We start from the raw sequence: 17,334 nt of genomic DNA, 5'->3' as shown, positions 1-17,334 counted from the left end.
AGCTCCCTGGGACCAGGGATGGGGACCAGGGACAGCAGGGGTGGCTCTGCCCCACAGCCTGCCCCCAACACACACCCCACAGCGCAGTCCCCCATAGTCCCACCCCAGCTGGACACCCCTGCACCTCAATCTCTGGGACAGGGGGAGCTGAGCCCCCACCCCCAGCCACACAGCTCAGCCTCATGCACTTGACACCACAGCCCTGGCACGTGGGACTGTGCCCTCCAACCACGAGACCCTGCAAACACCGAACGGTCCCGGCTTCACCCACAGCCCTGAGCAGCTCCTGGCCAAGCTGCGGTGCAGCCAGTCCAGGAGCCCACCCTGCCCCAGGGATCAGCCAGGGTCCAGATAGGACTTTTCCCTTGGGGTGACAGTAGGATGGTCCCACCCCTGGGACACCCCATCATCCAGGAGGCACCGCTGCAGGACATGGGCTCAGCTCTCAGCACGGGGCTCACGCTTCCCCACGGTTGGTTTTAATATTTCAAGCCAAATTTTGAGTACGCAATTAATTTTTTACAAGACTTCAGGCTTGCAGAGAACACCACGCTGCACATGGCACGTCGCTGCAAATAGATACAGGGCTGGAAAAATCACAGACTGCTGGGAGAATAAACAGGCTCCCGGCAGCCCGAGCCAGCTCACTTCTCCCCAGCCTCTGCGCTTCCCTGCTCCAGCCACAAGGTCCCTCCACGCAGGGGGAATGGCTGACCCCCCATCGGCCCACTGCCCCCCTCTGCCACCCCCAGGACCCCCCATATGCCTTTCCAGGCCTTGCCCTGGCATCCTAGGGGGGATCTGTGCTCTCTCGGAGCTGCAGTGACATCAGCACTCACTGGAGCAGTCCCAGTGCCATGGGGAGTGGGCAGCCACACGGGGCCAGGATGCAGGAACCCAGCACAACCCATGTCTGGGATAGAAAAAGATAGGGATGAAAAAATGGGATGGGATAAAATGGGGAAGACTGGGATGGATTGAGGATGGGGAAGAGGACTGGGATGGAAATGAAAGTGGGATTAGGAGGAGGACAAGGACAGGGGTGAGACAGAAATGGGACTGGGATAGGGAAGGGAAGGTGCATGCCTGCCCAGCCTGGCCCCAGTATCCTGCCCTCCCTGGGAGCACACAGCACCCCCAGCTCAGCCAGGACCCTGCCTGGGCACCCTTCTTGCCCAAGTGACAGCTGTGGAAGAGAAGATGCCAAGCATCTGAGCCCAAAAGCCCCGGCGAAGCTGCCCTGGGGACAGTCCCACCCTGGGCAGAGAGGCACAAGGTGGCACCAGCACGGCCGTTGTCCCCTCTGGGGCTGGACAGAGCTGCTGCCATGTCCCGGGCAGGCAAGCAGCACGCTCGCCCCAATTAGCCGGGCCGATTACCCCACACGGATCCTGCCAACTTGCTCCAGCTTCCCGGCTGCTTTGTCTGGGGCAGCGGTTAATCCCCCGCGGGACAGACACCAGATTGAGCCGTGATCTCCGCACCGCAGCTGCCAAAAGCCCCCTGCGCTCCTGACCTCCTTCCCGGCACCGCCGCCGGCAGCCAATGGGCTCCGCTCATCCCGCCTAATCCCGGGGTGGGGGGAGAGGGGCTCCTTAATTGGGGATCTTTGGCAAGGCCTGGGACGGCCACACCCCCACCGCCTTGGACAAGGCTTGTGCCACACGGCCGGCAGCCCCGGTCCCGGGGGACCCCCGGGTGCAGGGAGGAGGGGGCCCGGCCCCGGCAGCGATCCGGTGAAAATCCGCATCCCCAGTTATGCAACGCCACTGATTTATTCATGCCTGAACTGGGCACTGGCCTAGAAACAAGCCTTGGTGATGCCGAGGAGGGGCAGGGCTGGGAGGATGCCGGAACCCCAGGGGAGGGCTGAGCCCCGGGGAATGCTGCTGGACACATGGGACACCCAGGGAGCTCACACAATGACACTGGACAAGGCTCAGGAAGTTGCCACCCTGCTCATGGTCACCAGGGCTGTGCACAGGCACAAGCCCCCCAGGACAGGCTTGGGGGGGGGGGCTCAGCCCCAATTCCCCTCTCATGCCAGATTTCCCATGATTAGCCTGTTCAACAACTGCCCAGCCAGGGCTGGGAGGAGACAGAGGCAAAAGGCTCTGGGTGGCCCAAGTGGGGCTGGGCAGGGGTAGGAGACGGAAGCAGAGCTCAGGAAATGGTCCTTAGAAAAGCAACAACAGTGAAAACAAGCCCCAGGCCTGGCGTTTCCCAGCCAAACAGGGCTGTGTGCTCCTCCCAGGTTGAGGGGCAGCTCAGTGAGGGGTAACAGAGACCAGCTCAGCCCATGGCTCAAGTGGAGCAGCCAGAAGCGAAAGGAGCTGGGCAGGACCCAGCAAGCAGCAGCCCAGCACTGGAGGGGATGCTGGGGGTCCAGAACACTCACACCAAGCACAGGCAGGGGTAAGGAGCACTCATGGGCCAACAGCATCTGTGGGGGCCTTGGGACTGTTCCCCCAGGAAGCTGCAGCAGGACAAACGCCAGCACCGGGAAGCAGCTGAGCTCCTCTGCAGCTTCCCAAGGTGACAGAAGCTCCGCACCTCACCCTGCAGCTCTGCATTACCCCAGGGTCTCCTCGGCCACTTCTCCCTGGTGCACAGACCGGCAGGACGGATGGGAAGCACCCTGGGAATCTGCCGCGCCAACATCTGCTCGCCCGCCGCGCCAAGCCCCGGGCTCCTGGGAGGGAAGGGCTGCGGGGGGGCGGTCGCACGCTCCCGCCCAGAGGAAACAGATGCCGCCGGCCCAGCCCAGGCATTTCCCGTCGCTGTCACAGGGTGCGGAGAGATTTGCAGGTACCAGAGCTGCGGGACCACGTCCTGCCCTATTCTTCCATTTTAGGAGGGAAGGAAGGCGCAGGGCAGGGTAACTGCATGGGCTGCTGGGCGACAGCTCCCACCTCCATGCACCACTCGGCAGCTGGTGGGAACAGGGGGGGCTCAACTCAGCCCCCCAACCTCAAAATCTCCATGTTTCTGTCCCCCCAGCTCAGCCCTGACCTGCAGGTCCCACATATCCTGCCACAGGAAAGGCCTCGGGATGCAGGAAGATGGTGCAGGGAGGGTCAAACACCCACTCACACCAATGCACACAGGGGAGGGACACAGCAGCCAAGGAAAAGGAGTGGGGGGTGCCAGGGCCCCCCCCGCTTCCCCAGGGGACAGGACAAGCTGTAGAAACCAACGCAGGTTTATTGCTAAAACACCAAACATCTGAGGCCAGCCAGGCACTCTGGCAGGGCTCACAGCACAGGGACCAGGCTGTGGAAAACGAGGACGGAAGGAAGGGAGAGCCCAGCCCCACACCCACGGGTGTCTGCTCCCCCCGAGTGGGGTCTGGAGGGCACCCCAGAGCCCCCCCAGCCCTGACTGGTTATTTGGTGGCCAGCAGCTGCTTTTGCTGTTGCTTCAGGAGGGCTTCCAGGCGGTCGGCGCGCTGCACGGCCGCCTGCAAGAGAGCAGAGGAGAGGGGGAGCTGGCAGCCACCCGGGCAGAGCTGCGCAGGGGGGGCTGGGGCCGGCTGCCCCCCTCACTCACTTCATAGTGCTTCCGAAGGCTGCTCACACTCTCTGCCTTCCTTACCACCGCTGTCTTCACCCTGAGCAGAAGGACATGGAGGCTGAGGAACACAGCCCCAAACACTGGGCTGGCCTTGTGCCCCAGGAGGGTGGTTTCAACACGGGGGGGGGGGCGCAGCCCCCCTCCCCCCAACACCCTCAAAGATGGCTTTGGGTGCTGTTACACACTAGAAGCACGTTCATTTCCTTGCTGGTGTGATATAGCTTGGATTGAGCCATCTAAGGAAGAAGAGGCCATTCACTTCACAAGACTTAATTAATTAATGCGACCACAGGGAGGGGATTTTAAGTTTCCTCCCGTTTCTCAAGCTGCCTCATGGCTGGACTCTTCCCCACAGCTCTCAGAGCACCAGACTTTGTGTTCCAACCTTTGCCAGGCTGTGCGGAAGAGGAAAGGGGATCCTCCTTATCTCATATCCAAGGTATGACCTTGGCTCTCAGTGTGGGAATCACTTAGCCCGACCTGGGAACACCAGTGAGCTCTGTGTGCTCATGCAAACACTGGCCTCTCCTGGCAGGAGCCCTCAGACTGCTCCAGCTGCCTGCTCGTGTCCCCAGGCATGCAAAGGAGCAGCCCTGGGGACAGCCTGACATGGGCAGGCTAGAAGTCACAAGGGCCAGAGTCCTGATGGTGGCTGAGCAGGCAGCCAGCACAGGTGAGACTCCACTGCTCGTTTTGCCTGGTGGGGACTGGGAGCTGTGCCCGAGGACGCAGCACTGCAGACACACTCCTGCGACACGCCCGGGGCCGCTCAGCCTCACCTTCTGTGAACCTCCTCCAGCTCCTGGTCCTTCTCCCTCAGTATCCTGTCCAGCTCCAGGCGCTGCCGGGCTCTCATCTCTGCCATCTCTGCCTTTAGCTGCTTGTTCTCCTCCTCGGTGCCCACCAGCCTGTCAGCAAACTCCTGCCGGATCACTTCCGTCAGGCTGCTCCGCTCCTGGGCCAGCTCGTCCCTCACCTGCAGCAGGGCAGAGAGGTGACACCAAGGTGCCTACAGCCACAGGGTGATGCAGGGGGATGGACCAGAGAGAAGCCAGAGCCCCAGGCTCTGTTCCCATCCCACCTTCTGGATCTCCTCCACCTCCTGCTCCTTGTGCTTCAGCAGGCCCTGCAGACGGACGCTCTCCCCTTCCAGCTCTGCCAGCCGCCCCTTCAGCTCGTTGCAGCGATCCTGCAGCTTGCGCTCCGACCTCTCCAGCTCCTGGAGCTCTACCTCGTACTTGTCTCGGATCCTCTTAATCCTAATGGGAGGAAAGGACAGGCAGCCTGGCTCAGCCCCGGTGCTGTGGGGACCATCCCAGCCACTCCCTCTCCTCCTCACCTGTTCTCCGCTGCCCTCTCGCACTCCTCCTTGGCCAAGGACATGTCAGCCTCCAGGCGCTGGATCACCAACTCGATCTCTTTGTCTCTCTCCTTCCTCACCTCCTCCCGCAGCTCCCGCTCCCGGGACAGCAGCCAGGCTTCCTGGGGACAGAGATGGAAAATACTGCCTCAGTCCTGCCCAGAGCCCAGGGGTGGCACCTCTGGAAAAGGGCAGCCCTTGCCATTACCTCCTTCTTCATGTAGTTTGCCTCCCAGGCCTGCTTCTCCATCTCCAGCCGGTCTTTCAGCACCTTCACTTCTGCCTGTGGAGAAACAAGGTGACCACCCCTCAGCTCTGGCAGCCACGGGCTGGGAGCTGCTCCCCAGCACCAACCCAGGGTGGGTTTCAGAGCTCAGTGGTAGACACACGCTGGGGACCAGATTGCTCCCACCCAAGAAGGGCAATCCAGGGCCCAGAGGTGAGAGGAAAACCAGACCTGATGCCGCCTCTCCTGCTCCTCCTTCTCCTTGGCGTACTCCTCCTTCAGCGCCCTGGTGACAGCCGAGCTGCTGGCCTCCAGCTGCCGCCGCAGCTCCTCCGCCTCCGCTCTCTGCCTGCACACAGGCCACAGCTCCCAACACCTGCAGCAGCCCCTCCTTGGGCTGCTCCCCCCAGCAACCCTGGAGCTCCAGCCCCCCTTCCACTGGGGGCACCAGCCCCACCGCTCCCGAGCTGCCCCCAGCCCCTCTCACCTGGCCGCCTGCTGGCTGAGCCGCTCCTTCTCCTCGGCCACCTCGGCGTAGAGCCGGCGTCGCTGCTGCTGCAGCTCCTGCTCCTCCTGCTCCCGCTGCTGCTCACACCTGCAGGGCAGGGCGGCCTCAGCCAGAGACAGGAACTCAGCCACCTCTCCACCCTTTCCCCCCCAACCAGGGGATTCACAGAATCACAGAATTGTTCTGGTTGGAAAGACCTTTAAGATCATCGAGCCCAACCATAACCCAACTCCACTGACCATTAACCCAACTCTACCTAGTCCAGTGCTAAACCACGTCCCTCAGCACCACATCCACATGGTTTCTGAACACCTCCAGAGATGGTGACTCCACCACCACTCTGCACAGCCTGTGCCAGTGTTTAACAACCCTTCCAGTGAAGAAGTTTCTTCTAATATCCCACCTAAGCCTCACCTGGCACAACTTAAGACCAATTCCTCTTGTCCTGTCACTTGTTACTAGGGAGAAGAGACCAACCCCCAGATCAACACTGGAAGATGCCCCTGGTTCACCAGCATCTCCCACCTCCGGGCTGGTGGAGAGAAAGGGGCTGCTCCCCATGGGTATTAACTGCTGCAAACATCAGGCACCCACCAACAGACAGGTGGTGGAGCCCCAGACTGCCCTCAACCCCCCCGGTGACGCCGTACCGCTGCCGGGCCAGCTCCCGGTCCCGCTGGCTCTGCTCCTCCCTCTCCCGCTCCAGCAGGCCCCGCAGCTCCTCAGCCTGCCGGCAGTAGCGCTGCGCTGCCCGCTCGTCCGACTGCAGCAGCTCGGCCTCGTGCAGCATCTTCAGCTTCTTGATGTCCTGCTTGTGCTTGGCAATCAGCTTCTGGATCTCTGGCTCCAGCCCTGGGGCAGTGGGAAGGACAGATACCGCTCAGCCTCGGGCTGTCCGTGCCTCAACACCAGTGCCCTTGGCTGGGGAACGCATCAACCAGCAGAGAGGGGCTGGTGAGAAGGGGGGTGAGCACGCACGGGGCTCTGGCCCTCCAGCCCCTACACAGGGAGCAGAAGTGCCCATGCTGAGCAGCTCTTCCCATGCTGCCAGCAGCTGCAGCAGACACAGCCCCTCTCCCCGAGCAGCACAGTGACCCCTGCAGGGCCCGGCTCCAGCACCGCCCAGGGGAGGTGCCCGTACCTTTCACGGTGATTTCTTTGATCTTTTTGGTTTTCTCATCAATCCACTTTTCCCGCCGGATTTTCTCGGTCGCTGTCATCACTTCCTTCAGCTTCTTAATCTCCTGTTTGGAAGAAAACGGGAAAACTTCAGAGACAACCAAGGGGAGAAACCCCCTGTCAGCTTGGGAGCCCGGCTGTCGAGAAGGAAGGTGCACAGGGCCCAGACAGCTCGCCCAGCCCTGGCCAGGCACGTCCTCCCAGTCCTGAGAGGCAGCCACACACTTTCCCAGTGCCTTCTCCTCTCTCTCATAGGATGGGGCTGCTCCTGCCCTGCACAGGGGAAAAGAGGCAAATCCTTGGGAAGGACGTGCTGGCTGAGACATGGGAGCCCCTCCAGAGAGGAGCAGAACTGGGGCTGCCGATGGTCCTGGCGTGCAGGCAGCCACAGGGTGGTGTGTGATGTCTCCTTCTCCAGCCTCCCCTCTCCCTGGCGTGGAGCACCCTCCAACAGGAGGACAGAGAGACCTCTCAACACCATGGTACCATTGCAAAGCAAGCACCCAAAACTCTTGAAAGCCTCAGAAGCTGCACAGCCCAGGCACAGTCACTGCTCTTGTTTACCTCCCTGGCTCTCCTCTGCAGCTAAAGAGCTGGAAAACACCCAGGACCCACTGCCCACGGAACTATTCCCCAGCACTCCTGTTGGCAAAAGCTGGGTGAAGTACTTGGCCACATACTTCTGTGCTAGGGTTTCTGGTGAGAAAGGCACCAGCTGATGGGAAGCCCAGCCCAGATAGAAACAGCTGTTTCTGCACAGGCAGATGATGACTGTGTGCAGGACATGGGACATGTCACAGCTCTGGAGGATGAGCATGTGGCAAGACATCAAATGGCCACTGTGTGGAGAGGAGCAGGGAATAGCACAGCCCAGGGCTTGCTCTAAAGGGAAAAAAAGGGCAGGAAAATCAGTATGGGAAGACAGGGAGAGGCTGAAAAAGCAGCTGAGCCCATGGTGCAGGGGCCAGGGCAAAGGGCTGACCCTGCTGCTGAGCCAAGATCCCAGCCCAGCTCTGCTGCCTGTGGAGCTGGAGCAGATCCAGGCACAAAAGCAGAAGGGCAAGGCACAAAAAACAGCAAAGACCACATTTACCTCACAAAAGGGGCCCAAAGTGCGCCAGACCTGGGGAGAAAGAAAGGAGGGATGGAAAGAGAAAGGGAATGGCAGAGTCATGGGAGATAGAGGCAAAACTAAACAGCCATGAGAGCCCCAGGCAGGGGGGCAGGGGTCCCACAGGAGCCAGGGGAGGTCCAGCCAAACAGGCAGTGACTGGTGGTCGCAGCTCCTGGCCAGGGGCAGAGCCAGCCCTGCCTGGGACGGTGCCACACAGGAGCAGGGACAACAAAGTGATTAGAGAGCAGAGAGGGGCTCCAGGGCTGTTCCCAGCATCGCTTCCAAGGAAATCAGAGGGAGCAGAGGCACCTCCTCTGCCCCATGCAGCTGTGGCAGCAAAGCTGAAACAGCACAGCAGAGTGAGCACCTGTCTGAAGCGACTCAGGCTGGTGCAAGGGCCTGTCTGGCTCCAGAGCCCTGGGGATGAGCTGGGCTCCAAGGCCAAGGGTGAGCAGGGCAGCAGGGCCAGGACAGCCCAGGGCAGAGCTGTGAGCCAGCAGTGCTGCCAGCCCTGGCTGCCTGCAGGAGAGGGAAGCTGCCAGCCAGCTTCCAGGAGCAGGCAGCACAGAACCTGCAGGGCTGGTCACTGTGGCTTATACTCCCCATGTTCCTTTAAAATCTTGTCCCCATTCAGCTCTGAGAGCATCCCTGCTCCTGCCAAGGGGGCTGGAAGTCACCCAGCTCAGGAGGATACAGCCACAGGTACAAATTCCTCTGTTTTGTGCCAGTACCTGTCACAGCAAGTCCCCCCCAGCCACCCCCGGGCCAGGGGACAGCTCTGTCCCCAACAGGGTGTGTGGGAAGGAGTCTTTGGGAGCAGAGCTGCTGGGAGCAGGTGCTGTCTCTTAGTCTCGTTCTGGGCAGCAGAGAACAGCAGCCTCTTGGGAAGCAGGGACAAAGCTCCATGGACTTTCTGTGCACAAAGAAGGGGCCCCCAGAACAACTGGGACCCAGAGAGGTGAGACAGACCATCCTGCTTTGGGCACAGGTTGGGTTTGGGTAAAACCAACTCCAGCCATGGCACCTCTCCTCCCATCTTCCCCACCTTCCCTATTCCCTCACCAGCTCATGCTGCTCCTGCATCTGCGTGATCTTCTTGCCATACTTCTGGTCCACTTGTTTGAGCTCAGCTACCACAGCCTCACACTTCTCACTCAGCACCTTCTTATCATCGATGAGCTGGGCAGGGAGAAGGAAAAGTATCATGCAGGGCCCAGCCACCTCTGCCTTCAGCAGCCTCAGCCCACCTAGGGATGGGCCATTACCTGGTCGATGAAGGTCAGATGCCTCTGGATGGCTGCCTCATATTGCTCCCTCTGCAGCCTGAGCTGGTGGCTCAGCTCCTTCTCAGTCTGTTTGACGTGCCGGAGTGACAGCTCTCTCTGCTGAGCCTTTTGGATGCAGGGGAGAAACAGCCACAAGGTGTCAGAGGGGGAAGTTACAGCAGCACGTGTGCAGGAGATAACTACCAAACCTGGAGGGCACCCCTGGGCCAGAACAAGGAGGAACAGAGCAAAACCAACATCCCTGGTACTCCTGCCCCACTGCCAGCCAGAACACCCAAACCCCCTCATGACACAGGAAGATTTCACTGAATCAGGGCTTCTGGATGAGCCAGGCACCTCCCAGGCAGGGGAGTTTGAGGAAGGTTTTCCAATCAGGGGGACAGCAAGGAGAAGTCACAGAGAAGCCCACACCAGACTGGAAGGACCTTGTAGATCTTTCCCACAGTAACAGTGACAGGCACTGTGGTGTGCCCAGCAGCCCCTGGCTCTCCAGCTCCTCAGCACAAGCTCCAGGCACCCCGCAGGGCTTTGGGGAACATCGATGGGAAGCAGAGCCCTGATCCTGTGCTTTTGAAGCCATTGCTCCAAGAAACATCTGCTGAGGTCTCTTGGCCTTCACTCTCCAGCAAGAGAGCCCGCGTGGCTCGCTCACCAGGGCAGTCTGCAGCAGGCTGATGGCTCGCTTCTTCTCCTCCACTTCCAGCTTCAGCCTCATGATGGAGCTCGTCACCTCCGTGGCAACAGCCGATGCCTGCTCCAGGTGAGCCAGCTCCTCTTCCGAGAGGAGACCCTAAGAACAATTAGAAGGTGGTGGGAACCACCTGGAACCAGGAAAAGGAGATGGGGGACCCTTCCCACCAGGATCTTACACCACCTCTCCAACAGAGATGGGCTCTTGCCACACTCACCTCCCGCTGCGTGGCCGAGGCAGCTGACCTGGGCCTCTCCTGTTCTGACTTCTCCATTTCATCCAGGAAACTGATGATGCTTTGGAGCTTGGCCTCTGAGAGCAGGGCCCCATCCTCAGGGACCCCCGGAGAGTGGTTCAGCTTCCCAAACTTCTCCAAGTTATCAGCAGTCAGGGAATTGGAACTGGGCTCCTGCTAGACAGACACAGCTAGGAATGAGCCCCCAGGGGAAGGCTTGGGAGAAGAAGTGCTGGCTCTGCTCCATCACTGGATCCCAGTCCTCCCACTGCATCCCAGTAACCAGCTTTATCCTCTGTGCTCACCCCACTTCCATGTGGTTTTGCTTCTCCCTGTGGACATGCCCAAGCCCCCTGTATCCAGCTTCTTCTCCAGCACTTTCACACCCTCCACCAGTCCCGCAAGACCAGGCAGCCCACAGAGGAACCTGCTCCCTCAGGGCTCCCACGGCCATGACCACCCCAGCCCTCTGCTCACCCCCTCTGCCCAGGCATATCTGTCCTTCAGGAGCTTTGGTGGGGGCAGCAGCTCTGGCTCTTCCTCCAGCAGCCGGAGCGTGTCCAGCAGCTCGTTGAGCGTCCCCTTGGGCTGTGCCCTGCTGGCAGCTGTCACCACTGTCTCCAGATCCTCGCCGCCCGTCTCTCTGGAGCTCACATCCTAGGGGGGAAGGCAGTGCACCTTGCAGTAAAACAGCTTGATAGATCTCCCCAGAAGTCACCAAAGACTCAACAGCCACCACAGCAGAGGAGTTGGTATCAGGAGCCCCAGGAGGCAAAGCCAGACCCACCTGCAGCGTGTCCTCTGCCCCAGGGTCCCGGGAGGCCACAGAGCCCAGCTCTGCCAGGCTGTTTTCTTCTGGCTCCACAGCTACCGATTGGAAATTGGCCTCTGCAGGAACCAGACTGTTCTCAGGCACTTGAAACAACCACCAGCCCCTTGGAAGCTGCTCCCCAGAGTGAGAGCTGCCCCCATCCTCCTCCTCCATCCCCCTCTCATCACACACTGCTCCAAGAGCACTGGAGACCTGCTGAAGGGGCTCACCCGTGTTATTGGCTTTGGTGACACTGCTGGCTGGACTGGCGTTCCTGGCAGAGGTGGGTTTGGCAGGCTTCTTCTTTGCTACCCTTCTGCTCTCCTTCACCAGCACAAGCTCTTCTTCTGCCAAGTGCTTTGAGTCCAAAGCCTTTTGGGCCCTTTTCTGATGCAGTTCCTATAGGGACAGAGAAGTCATCAGCCTCCTGCCCAGCACAGGGTGTGCTTTGACACTTTCCTGCACTGCTTTTAGCACTAGTAAGGGCCTAGAGACAGCAACAGCCCCCATGCCTGCTGCTGAAGGGTTAACGAGGACAACTCTGGAGCACAGGGACTCGGAGCAGAGGGCAGGTGGTGGCCAGGGTCTACCCAGCTCCAGATGTGAGCAAGGGCTGTTCACATGCCCCTGTGCTGTGTCCTCTGCTGCTCCATAAAGGGTCCTCGAATCCCGAGGGCCGAGCAGGGAGCTGCTGCAGCCAAGGGCTGGGAAGTCACTTAAGGCACAAGCACGTGTCTGCAGGGCTGTCAGTGCTCTGCTGTCCTCCAGCTGCTGACTGCTGCATCCCCCTCAGCACCCCCCAAGAAACGTTATTCCACTTGGGGCAAAGAGAAATCGAGGTTTCGAGAAGTCTGTGCCAGCTCCTCATCTCTGCCCCGAGAGCACCAGCTCCTCCTGCTGCAAACTGAGCTGCCAGAACAGGATGAGGACAGTGAGGTGCTTCTGTGGTGCTCAGCTCAGCCCAGAGGGACCCCCCTTCCCAGGACACTCCAGGGAGCTGCAGCCACAGCTTCCCCTTTTCCCCAAAAGTAGATGGAAAGCAGCTCTGTCTTCCCAAGCCCTGAACGAGCTGCCAAGGCCTGGCAGGAGGGCAGTGGGAACAGCTCCCTGGCTCCTCCATCTCCACATGGAACACTCTGCATCCAAGGCTGGCTCTAATTCTGCTCCATGCAAAGCCCACAGAGATGCCAAGGAGAGGAAAAGAGAGGAGAGGTCCTCTCACTGCCTCACAAGAAGATACCATCAGACTGCTCTCCTGCAGGCCCTGCCCCCTCCCTACCTGGATGGCAGCACGTCGGGCCTGACGTGCCTTCTCCTCTCGGATCTTCCGGCGTTCCTCGTCCTTCCTCTCCTGCAAATCCAGGATATTCCCTTCCTCCATCCGCTGCTGCCTTTCCTTCCAGAGAGGAGGGTAAAAAAGTTATGGAGAGCTCTCCAGCACCCACCACCCACAGCAAAGAAGAGGGAAAGGGGACACCCCACCCAAGGCCACCGCAAAGACAGGCTTTCCATCCCCTGGATCCTTCCCTCTGGGACAGTAAAATCCCTCAGAAAAGCCTCACTTTGGAGCAGTTTATTTTCTTTAGACACTAAATGTAAATGTTCATCATCTAGGTCTGAAACCACCGAGGAGACAAGGCTTAAAAATAGACTCTCCTATGCAGGAGCGACGGTGCCTTTCGTTATTGGGATAAATAATTAAAGACAAAGAAACACAAATAGCTGCAGATGCCTCATCACTCTCTAATGAGCCAACTCGTTACTGGCTCGCTATGACGAGCCAAGCCAAGCCAGGGCATCCCCCTTCAGCCACCAGCATGTCCTGAACAACAAGAATTCCAGTAAGAATTCCACAGTGTTTGTGCTGCTACTGCCAAGTGTCTGCCTAGTGCCTGGAGGGAGCTGGAGAACCAGAGCTGTGCAGTGCTGAACCTGGGGTGGGCTCCTGGTCTGAACCCTCCCTGGAACCAAACCTGCGGGTCCCCTCTATGTGACCAACAGCTCTCGGGGGGGACAGGACCCTCCCTGGCCCTCAGAAGGGGAAGGGGCTGCCAAGCCAAAGCCCCCTTGTCTCTCAGAGCTCAGGTCTCGGTTGGAGGGACTGGAATTCCCACGCCTGCAAAGAATCCATGGGAAGAATCCGTGCCAGAAGGCAGGGACAGGACTGACCTCCCTTTTGGAAGCCAACAAGCGCCCCAGCGCCGCCGCTGCCGCCCTGCGCCGCTGCGCGTGCCGCCGGTACCAGCGCTGGATGGTGAGGGCGGCCAGGTTCACCTGCTGGATGAACCTGTGGGACAGGGAGGGTCAGTGCCACCCTGTCCTGCAGGCTGCTGGCCCCCAGCACCTGTCCCCTCACACCCCAACCCAACCAGCAAACTTCCCAAACGGGCTTTTGGGGTGGGAGGAACTTGTGCCTTCGGTGGGACAGAGCTGAGATCCGGGGAGGGTAAATCAGCCAGGGAGGGTGCACCAAGAGGGACCCTTCCCAAAACTGGAGTCCCACAAACCAGGACCAGAGCTCACCCCCCTCCATCCAGCACATTCCTCCTGCCTCTCCCCAGCAGCTCCATCTTACCTCTCTGCCTCCTCCTCAGTCACCTCGTTCCTCCTGGGCAGGCTGCTCCTGCTGCTGCTGTTGTTGTTGCAGGTCATGATGTTGTTGCTGGAGAAATTCTTCTGCGACTTCACCAAGCTGCTGCTCTCACCCTCCTCATTCGAGGTGGCTTTGATGACGTTGCTGAAGAAGAAGATGAAGCTGCTCAGCACCATCCTGCCCCATCCCACGCCACACCTGGTGGTGGGCAGGGTGGGCACAGCCCCCGAGCAGGCACCTCCCCACACGTACTTGAGGGAGCTGGGCGCCTGGTTGGAGCTCTTGGGCGCGGGGCCCTTCTCGGTGCAGTAGTTGTTGTGCACCATGGTGGTGACACAGTTGCCCACTGCGCCCTTGTTGCTCCTTTTTGTGGAGAGAAGACGAGGTGTTAGGACCCCCCCAGATCCAAAGGGGACAGAACACACCACAGACATGGCAATGCTCAACCCAGCCGTGACCGCCCGCAGCACAGAGCACCTGCTCCTCTGCCCGGCTGTTTTCCCGCTGTAGTTCCTCTCAACACCAGTTCCTACCTGTTGTTGGCAGTGAAGTTGGCTGCCAGGAGCACAGTGGCTTCTTTCCTCCTCATTCCCACTGGTGGCTCAGCACAGCTGGAGCCAGAGGGGCCCAGGAATGCCCGTGGCTGGTCATCCTGCCATGGAGCCAGCAGGTGTGAACGCAGGGAAGAGCCAAACCCAGGTTCTCAACCACCACCCTCCCCCTCACAACCCAGCAGACTCCTCCAGCGAGCAGAGCTGACAGCCCACCTGCCCCAGGACCTTCCCATCCTCACCAAGATGTTCCACGTGGTTTTCTTCTCCTGGGAAGTTTTGCTCAGACCTGCTGGCTTCTTTCTCCCCCCAGAACTGCTCTCAAAGAAGCTCAGGAAGTCTCCAGTCTGCTCTGGGCTTTAGCCCGGATCCGAGGAATGCCAAGAAGAAGAGAGAACATGTGCTGGAGTTACTATCACACGGCAACAAGACAGCAACAGCAGGGCTCTCATTCCACTCTGGTGGAAGCAGGAGACTCTGGAAACACTGAGAGGGCAGAGCCAAGGCACAGCAACCATGACACAGGGGGGGAGAGGGCTGAGGAACCATCCCACAGCCCCCAAATCCACGAGTGGTCCAGCTTTATACAGAGCTGCAGATGCCAACGTGGTGTGTGGAGACAGAACATGTTCAAGGGATGGGCACAGGGCAACAAGAGAACAGGAAATTATTCAGAAGCAGCCCCAGGAGGCCACCAGAGACAGAAGGAGAACATTCACACAGCCCAGGTGCAGTCCAGAGGGTCCAGGACGGGCTGTTGTAAGAGAACAGTCTTGTCCCTTAGAATTAAATCTAGTGTTTTTTGTGGCAGAGCCTTCCCAGCTGCAAAAATACACTCTATTTCCCCAAATCCCAACCAAGTGACCTCCCTGGCAGAAGAAAAACCCATAACAAAACCCCAGACCTTGGTTCTCCAGGGCTGAGCTGTAACCCTGGCAAGAGCTCTGTGTGCACTTCTGAGAGGCTCTGGCTCCCCCGGGGGCAGGGATGATGGCAGGCAGGTCAGGGGGGGCTCCACACAGTCCCACCCCCGGGACAAAGGGACACAGGGAGCTGCCAGACCCAGACAGACACATGGAGCTGTACCTGCAGACACTGTTCACCCGCTGGTGAACCTGGGTGGTGCTGCTAGACCTCCGGAGGTTGTTCATGGCCCGGGACCCCACGTCCTCCTGCAGGGGGAGAGAGCTGCCTCAGCAGGGATGCTGAGGAGAAGGGTGGGCAGGTGGACAGGGGTGCCTGGACTAGACAGGCTCCCCCAGTGAGTCAGGCACCCGAAAAACAGCCCCACTGCCCTCCCACCCCCTCCAACGCAGCCTGACATGATGTTTCTGGTGTGACTTCCCCTGCTCCTGAGCTCCTGTTGCTGCTAAGTCAGCAGGAACACACTCGTCTGCTCGTTACCTGCATGGGAAGGAGGGAGCAGGGACCTGCCAAGGCAGCAGGGATTACTCAGCAGAGACTTCCCACTATCAGATCTTAACAGAGCCCTGTCAGAATCTGGGGCTCGTTCACTCTGCTGGAAAAACACACAAAAAAGAGACTCAAAAAGCCTGGAGCTCCTGCTGACCCCGGGGGAACCGAAGGGTGCTCAGCCAGGCACAGGCAGGGTCTGAAAGCACCACAAAAGATGCCAGGGACTGGGGATTTTCCAGAAGGAAATCAGCACTGAGTGAAGGGCAAGGAAGGACACAGGATGAATCCTGAGGCTTTCCTGCTGCCCTCTGCCCGCGTTCAGGGGCTGAGAAGCGACCTGACGAGCACCTGGGGGTTGGGGATGATTCACTCGGAGGGAGAACCCGGAGCCGCAGGCGCCTCCGCGCCCCGCGCAGCAGGAGGGCGCAGGGAGGTGGGATCTGCCCCGCCCAGGACTCACCGGAGTGTTCCTCTTGGCTTTGCCATCGGCGGTGACCGAGACGGAGCGCGCCAGGTGCTTGGTGGGAGAGGCACTGCCGGGACGCCGGGACACCGGCACCGGGAGCCCCGTCAGGCTCAGATCCAGCCCGGCAGCACCAGCGCCCGGCACGGAGGAGCTGCTGCGGCTGCTCCTCATGCTGGAGGGGAGAGGAGGCCCTGGGGGCACAGCAGAGACAAGAGTGAGGGCACAGGGAGCACACCCAGACAGGAAACTCACACGCTCTGCTCCCCGCTGGCTCCTACAAATGCTGCACATGGAGCTGTAACCAATTCCAAACGGGACAAACCACCTTCCTCCGTGGCTCCACGTGCCAAATAACCCTGAGCACGGGGCCTGGAGAGGCTCCAGGTGGGCTCCTCACTGTGCCCGACACTCACAGCTGTCTCCTCACTGCTCTGACCCAGTGCCCTGGCAACTGGGCAGTGCCTGAGGGATCCTTCTCCCATCAGGGTCTCCTAGTCTCTTCTAAGAAGCTGCTCAGAAGTGGATGTACAAAGGCCTGAGCCCCCTTCCCATCCCCGGAGGGGGCCCACTCCCTGCTTTACGCCCTGTCTCTTTACACACCGAGACCCAAACCATCCCCAAACCCCCCCTTCCTGGCAGGTCTGGCTTCACTCCCCCTCAGGGCTCCACAGCAGGCCTTGGCAATGCCTCAGCCTGCAACAACCCCGGTAAACAAAAGCCTCTCGATGGAAACCACCAGGAAAACAGTGCTCAGGCCCGGGACACCCAGACCCAAGCTCCTCAGGCCCCCGTGCCCAGCACCTCAAGCTTCCGAGGCCTCGGACTCCCAGACTTCAAGGCCTCAAATCCCCCCAGGAGCAGGGCATCCAGACCCTACCGCCCAGACCCCAACAGCCTCAGAAGCCCAAGGTGCCCCGGCCCTCAGACCCAAGCCCCCAGACTCCCAAGGCCCAGGACCACCCAGGCCTCAGACGCCCCAGTCTCAGCCCCCAGAACTCCCGACGCCCGGAACCTCAGACTCCCAAGGCCTCACGACCGCCAAGGCCCCGGCCCCGGCCCCCGCGGGAGGAGCAGCACCGGGGGAGGGTCCCGCAGCAGCCACCGGAGCAGGGCGAGGGGCCCGCGGGTCCCGCCGCGCGTCCCGCCCGGCACCGGCCCCAGCCCCGCGCAACCTACCGCGCGGCGCCGCGGGGCGGGGCCAGGCCGGCAGCCAATGGGGACGGAGGGGCGGGGCGAGGGGGCGAGCGCGGATTGGCCGAGGCGCGAGGAGCGACAGGCGAGGGGGCGGGGCCCGAGAGAGGAGGACGGTGGGTGGGCGGGGTCGT

At 60.4% G+C, this 17,334-nt stretch overlaps 1 protein-coding gene across 7 annotated transcripts; it reads right to left on the bottom strand.

Moving 5' to 3' along the window:
- Positions 1-3,186: 3,186 nt before the first annotated feature.
- On the bottom strand, positions 3,187-17,066 carry CEP131 (centrosomal protein 131). Of its 7 annotated transcripts, none has more exons than XM_051635134.1 (27): positions 17,022-17,066; positions 16,004-16,200; positions 15,214-15,299; positions 14,370-14,484; positions 14,110-14,228; positions 13,829-13,939; positions 13,559-13,720; positions 13,153-13,270; positions 12,263-12,379; positions 11,214-11,382; positions 10,960-11,060; positions 10,650-10,829; positions 10,155-10,349; positions 9,899-10,036; positions 9,226-9,351; positions 9,023-9,139; positions 7,940-7,969; positions 6,809-6,911; positions 6,318-6,519; positions 5,647-5,754; positions 5,391-5,508; positions 5,142-5,216; positions 4,913-5,055; positions 4,655-4,832; positions 4,353-4,549; positions 3,550-3,610; positions 3,187-3,460 (listed from the first exon to the last, which is right to left on the bottom strand). In XM_051635134.1, the coding sequence occupies exons 2-27, from the start codon at positions 16,178-16,180 to the stop codon at positions 3,386-3,388; spliced, it is 3,321 nt and encodes a 1,106-aa protein (XP_051491094.1). In that variant the 5' UTR covers positions 16,181-16,200; positions 17,022-17,066; the 3' UTR covers positions 3,187-3,385. The 7 variants fall into 7 exon arrangements, with proteins under 7 accessions (XP_051491094.1, XP_051491095.1, XP_051491090.1 ...); XM_051635135.1 differs by lacking the exon at positions 17,022-17,066 and adding an exon at positions 15,532-15,646 and having other exon boundaries at positions 16,004-16,062; XM_051635130.1 differs by having other exon boundaries at positions 16,004-17,059.
- Positions 17,067-17,334: the final 268 nt, after the last annotated feature.

Source organism: Apus apus, chromosome 17 (genome assembly GCF_020740795.1).
Source record: "Apus apus isolate bApuApu2 chromosome 17, bApuApu2.pri.cur, whole genome shotgun sequence".
In the NCBI taxonomy this organism is placed as follows: Eukaryota; Metazoa; Chordata; class Aves; order Apodiformes; family Apodidae; genus Apus; species Apus apus.
Note: the sequence above shows the minus strand (reverse complement) of the source record. Positions and strands in the feature narration are given on the sequence as shown.

What these genes read in the sequence shown, in the direction of transcription:
- CEP131 (XM_051635130.1), bottom strand. Translation starts at nt 16,300, where the DNA reads ATGTGCAGCATTTGTAGGAGCCAGCGGGGAGCAGAGCGTGTGAGTTTC. An exon ending in CGGGTGAACAGTGTCTGCAG is followed by an intron (nt 14,485 to 15,213) that starts GTACAGCTCCAT and finishes TCCGGGCTAAAG; the next exon opens with CCCAGAGCAGACTGGAGACT. An exon ending in CTCAGCCAGCAGGCGGCCAG is followed by an intron (nt 5,509 to 5,646) that starts GTGAGAGGGGCT and finishes GCCTGTGTGCAG; the next exon opens with GCAGAGAGCGGAGGCGGAGG.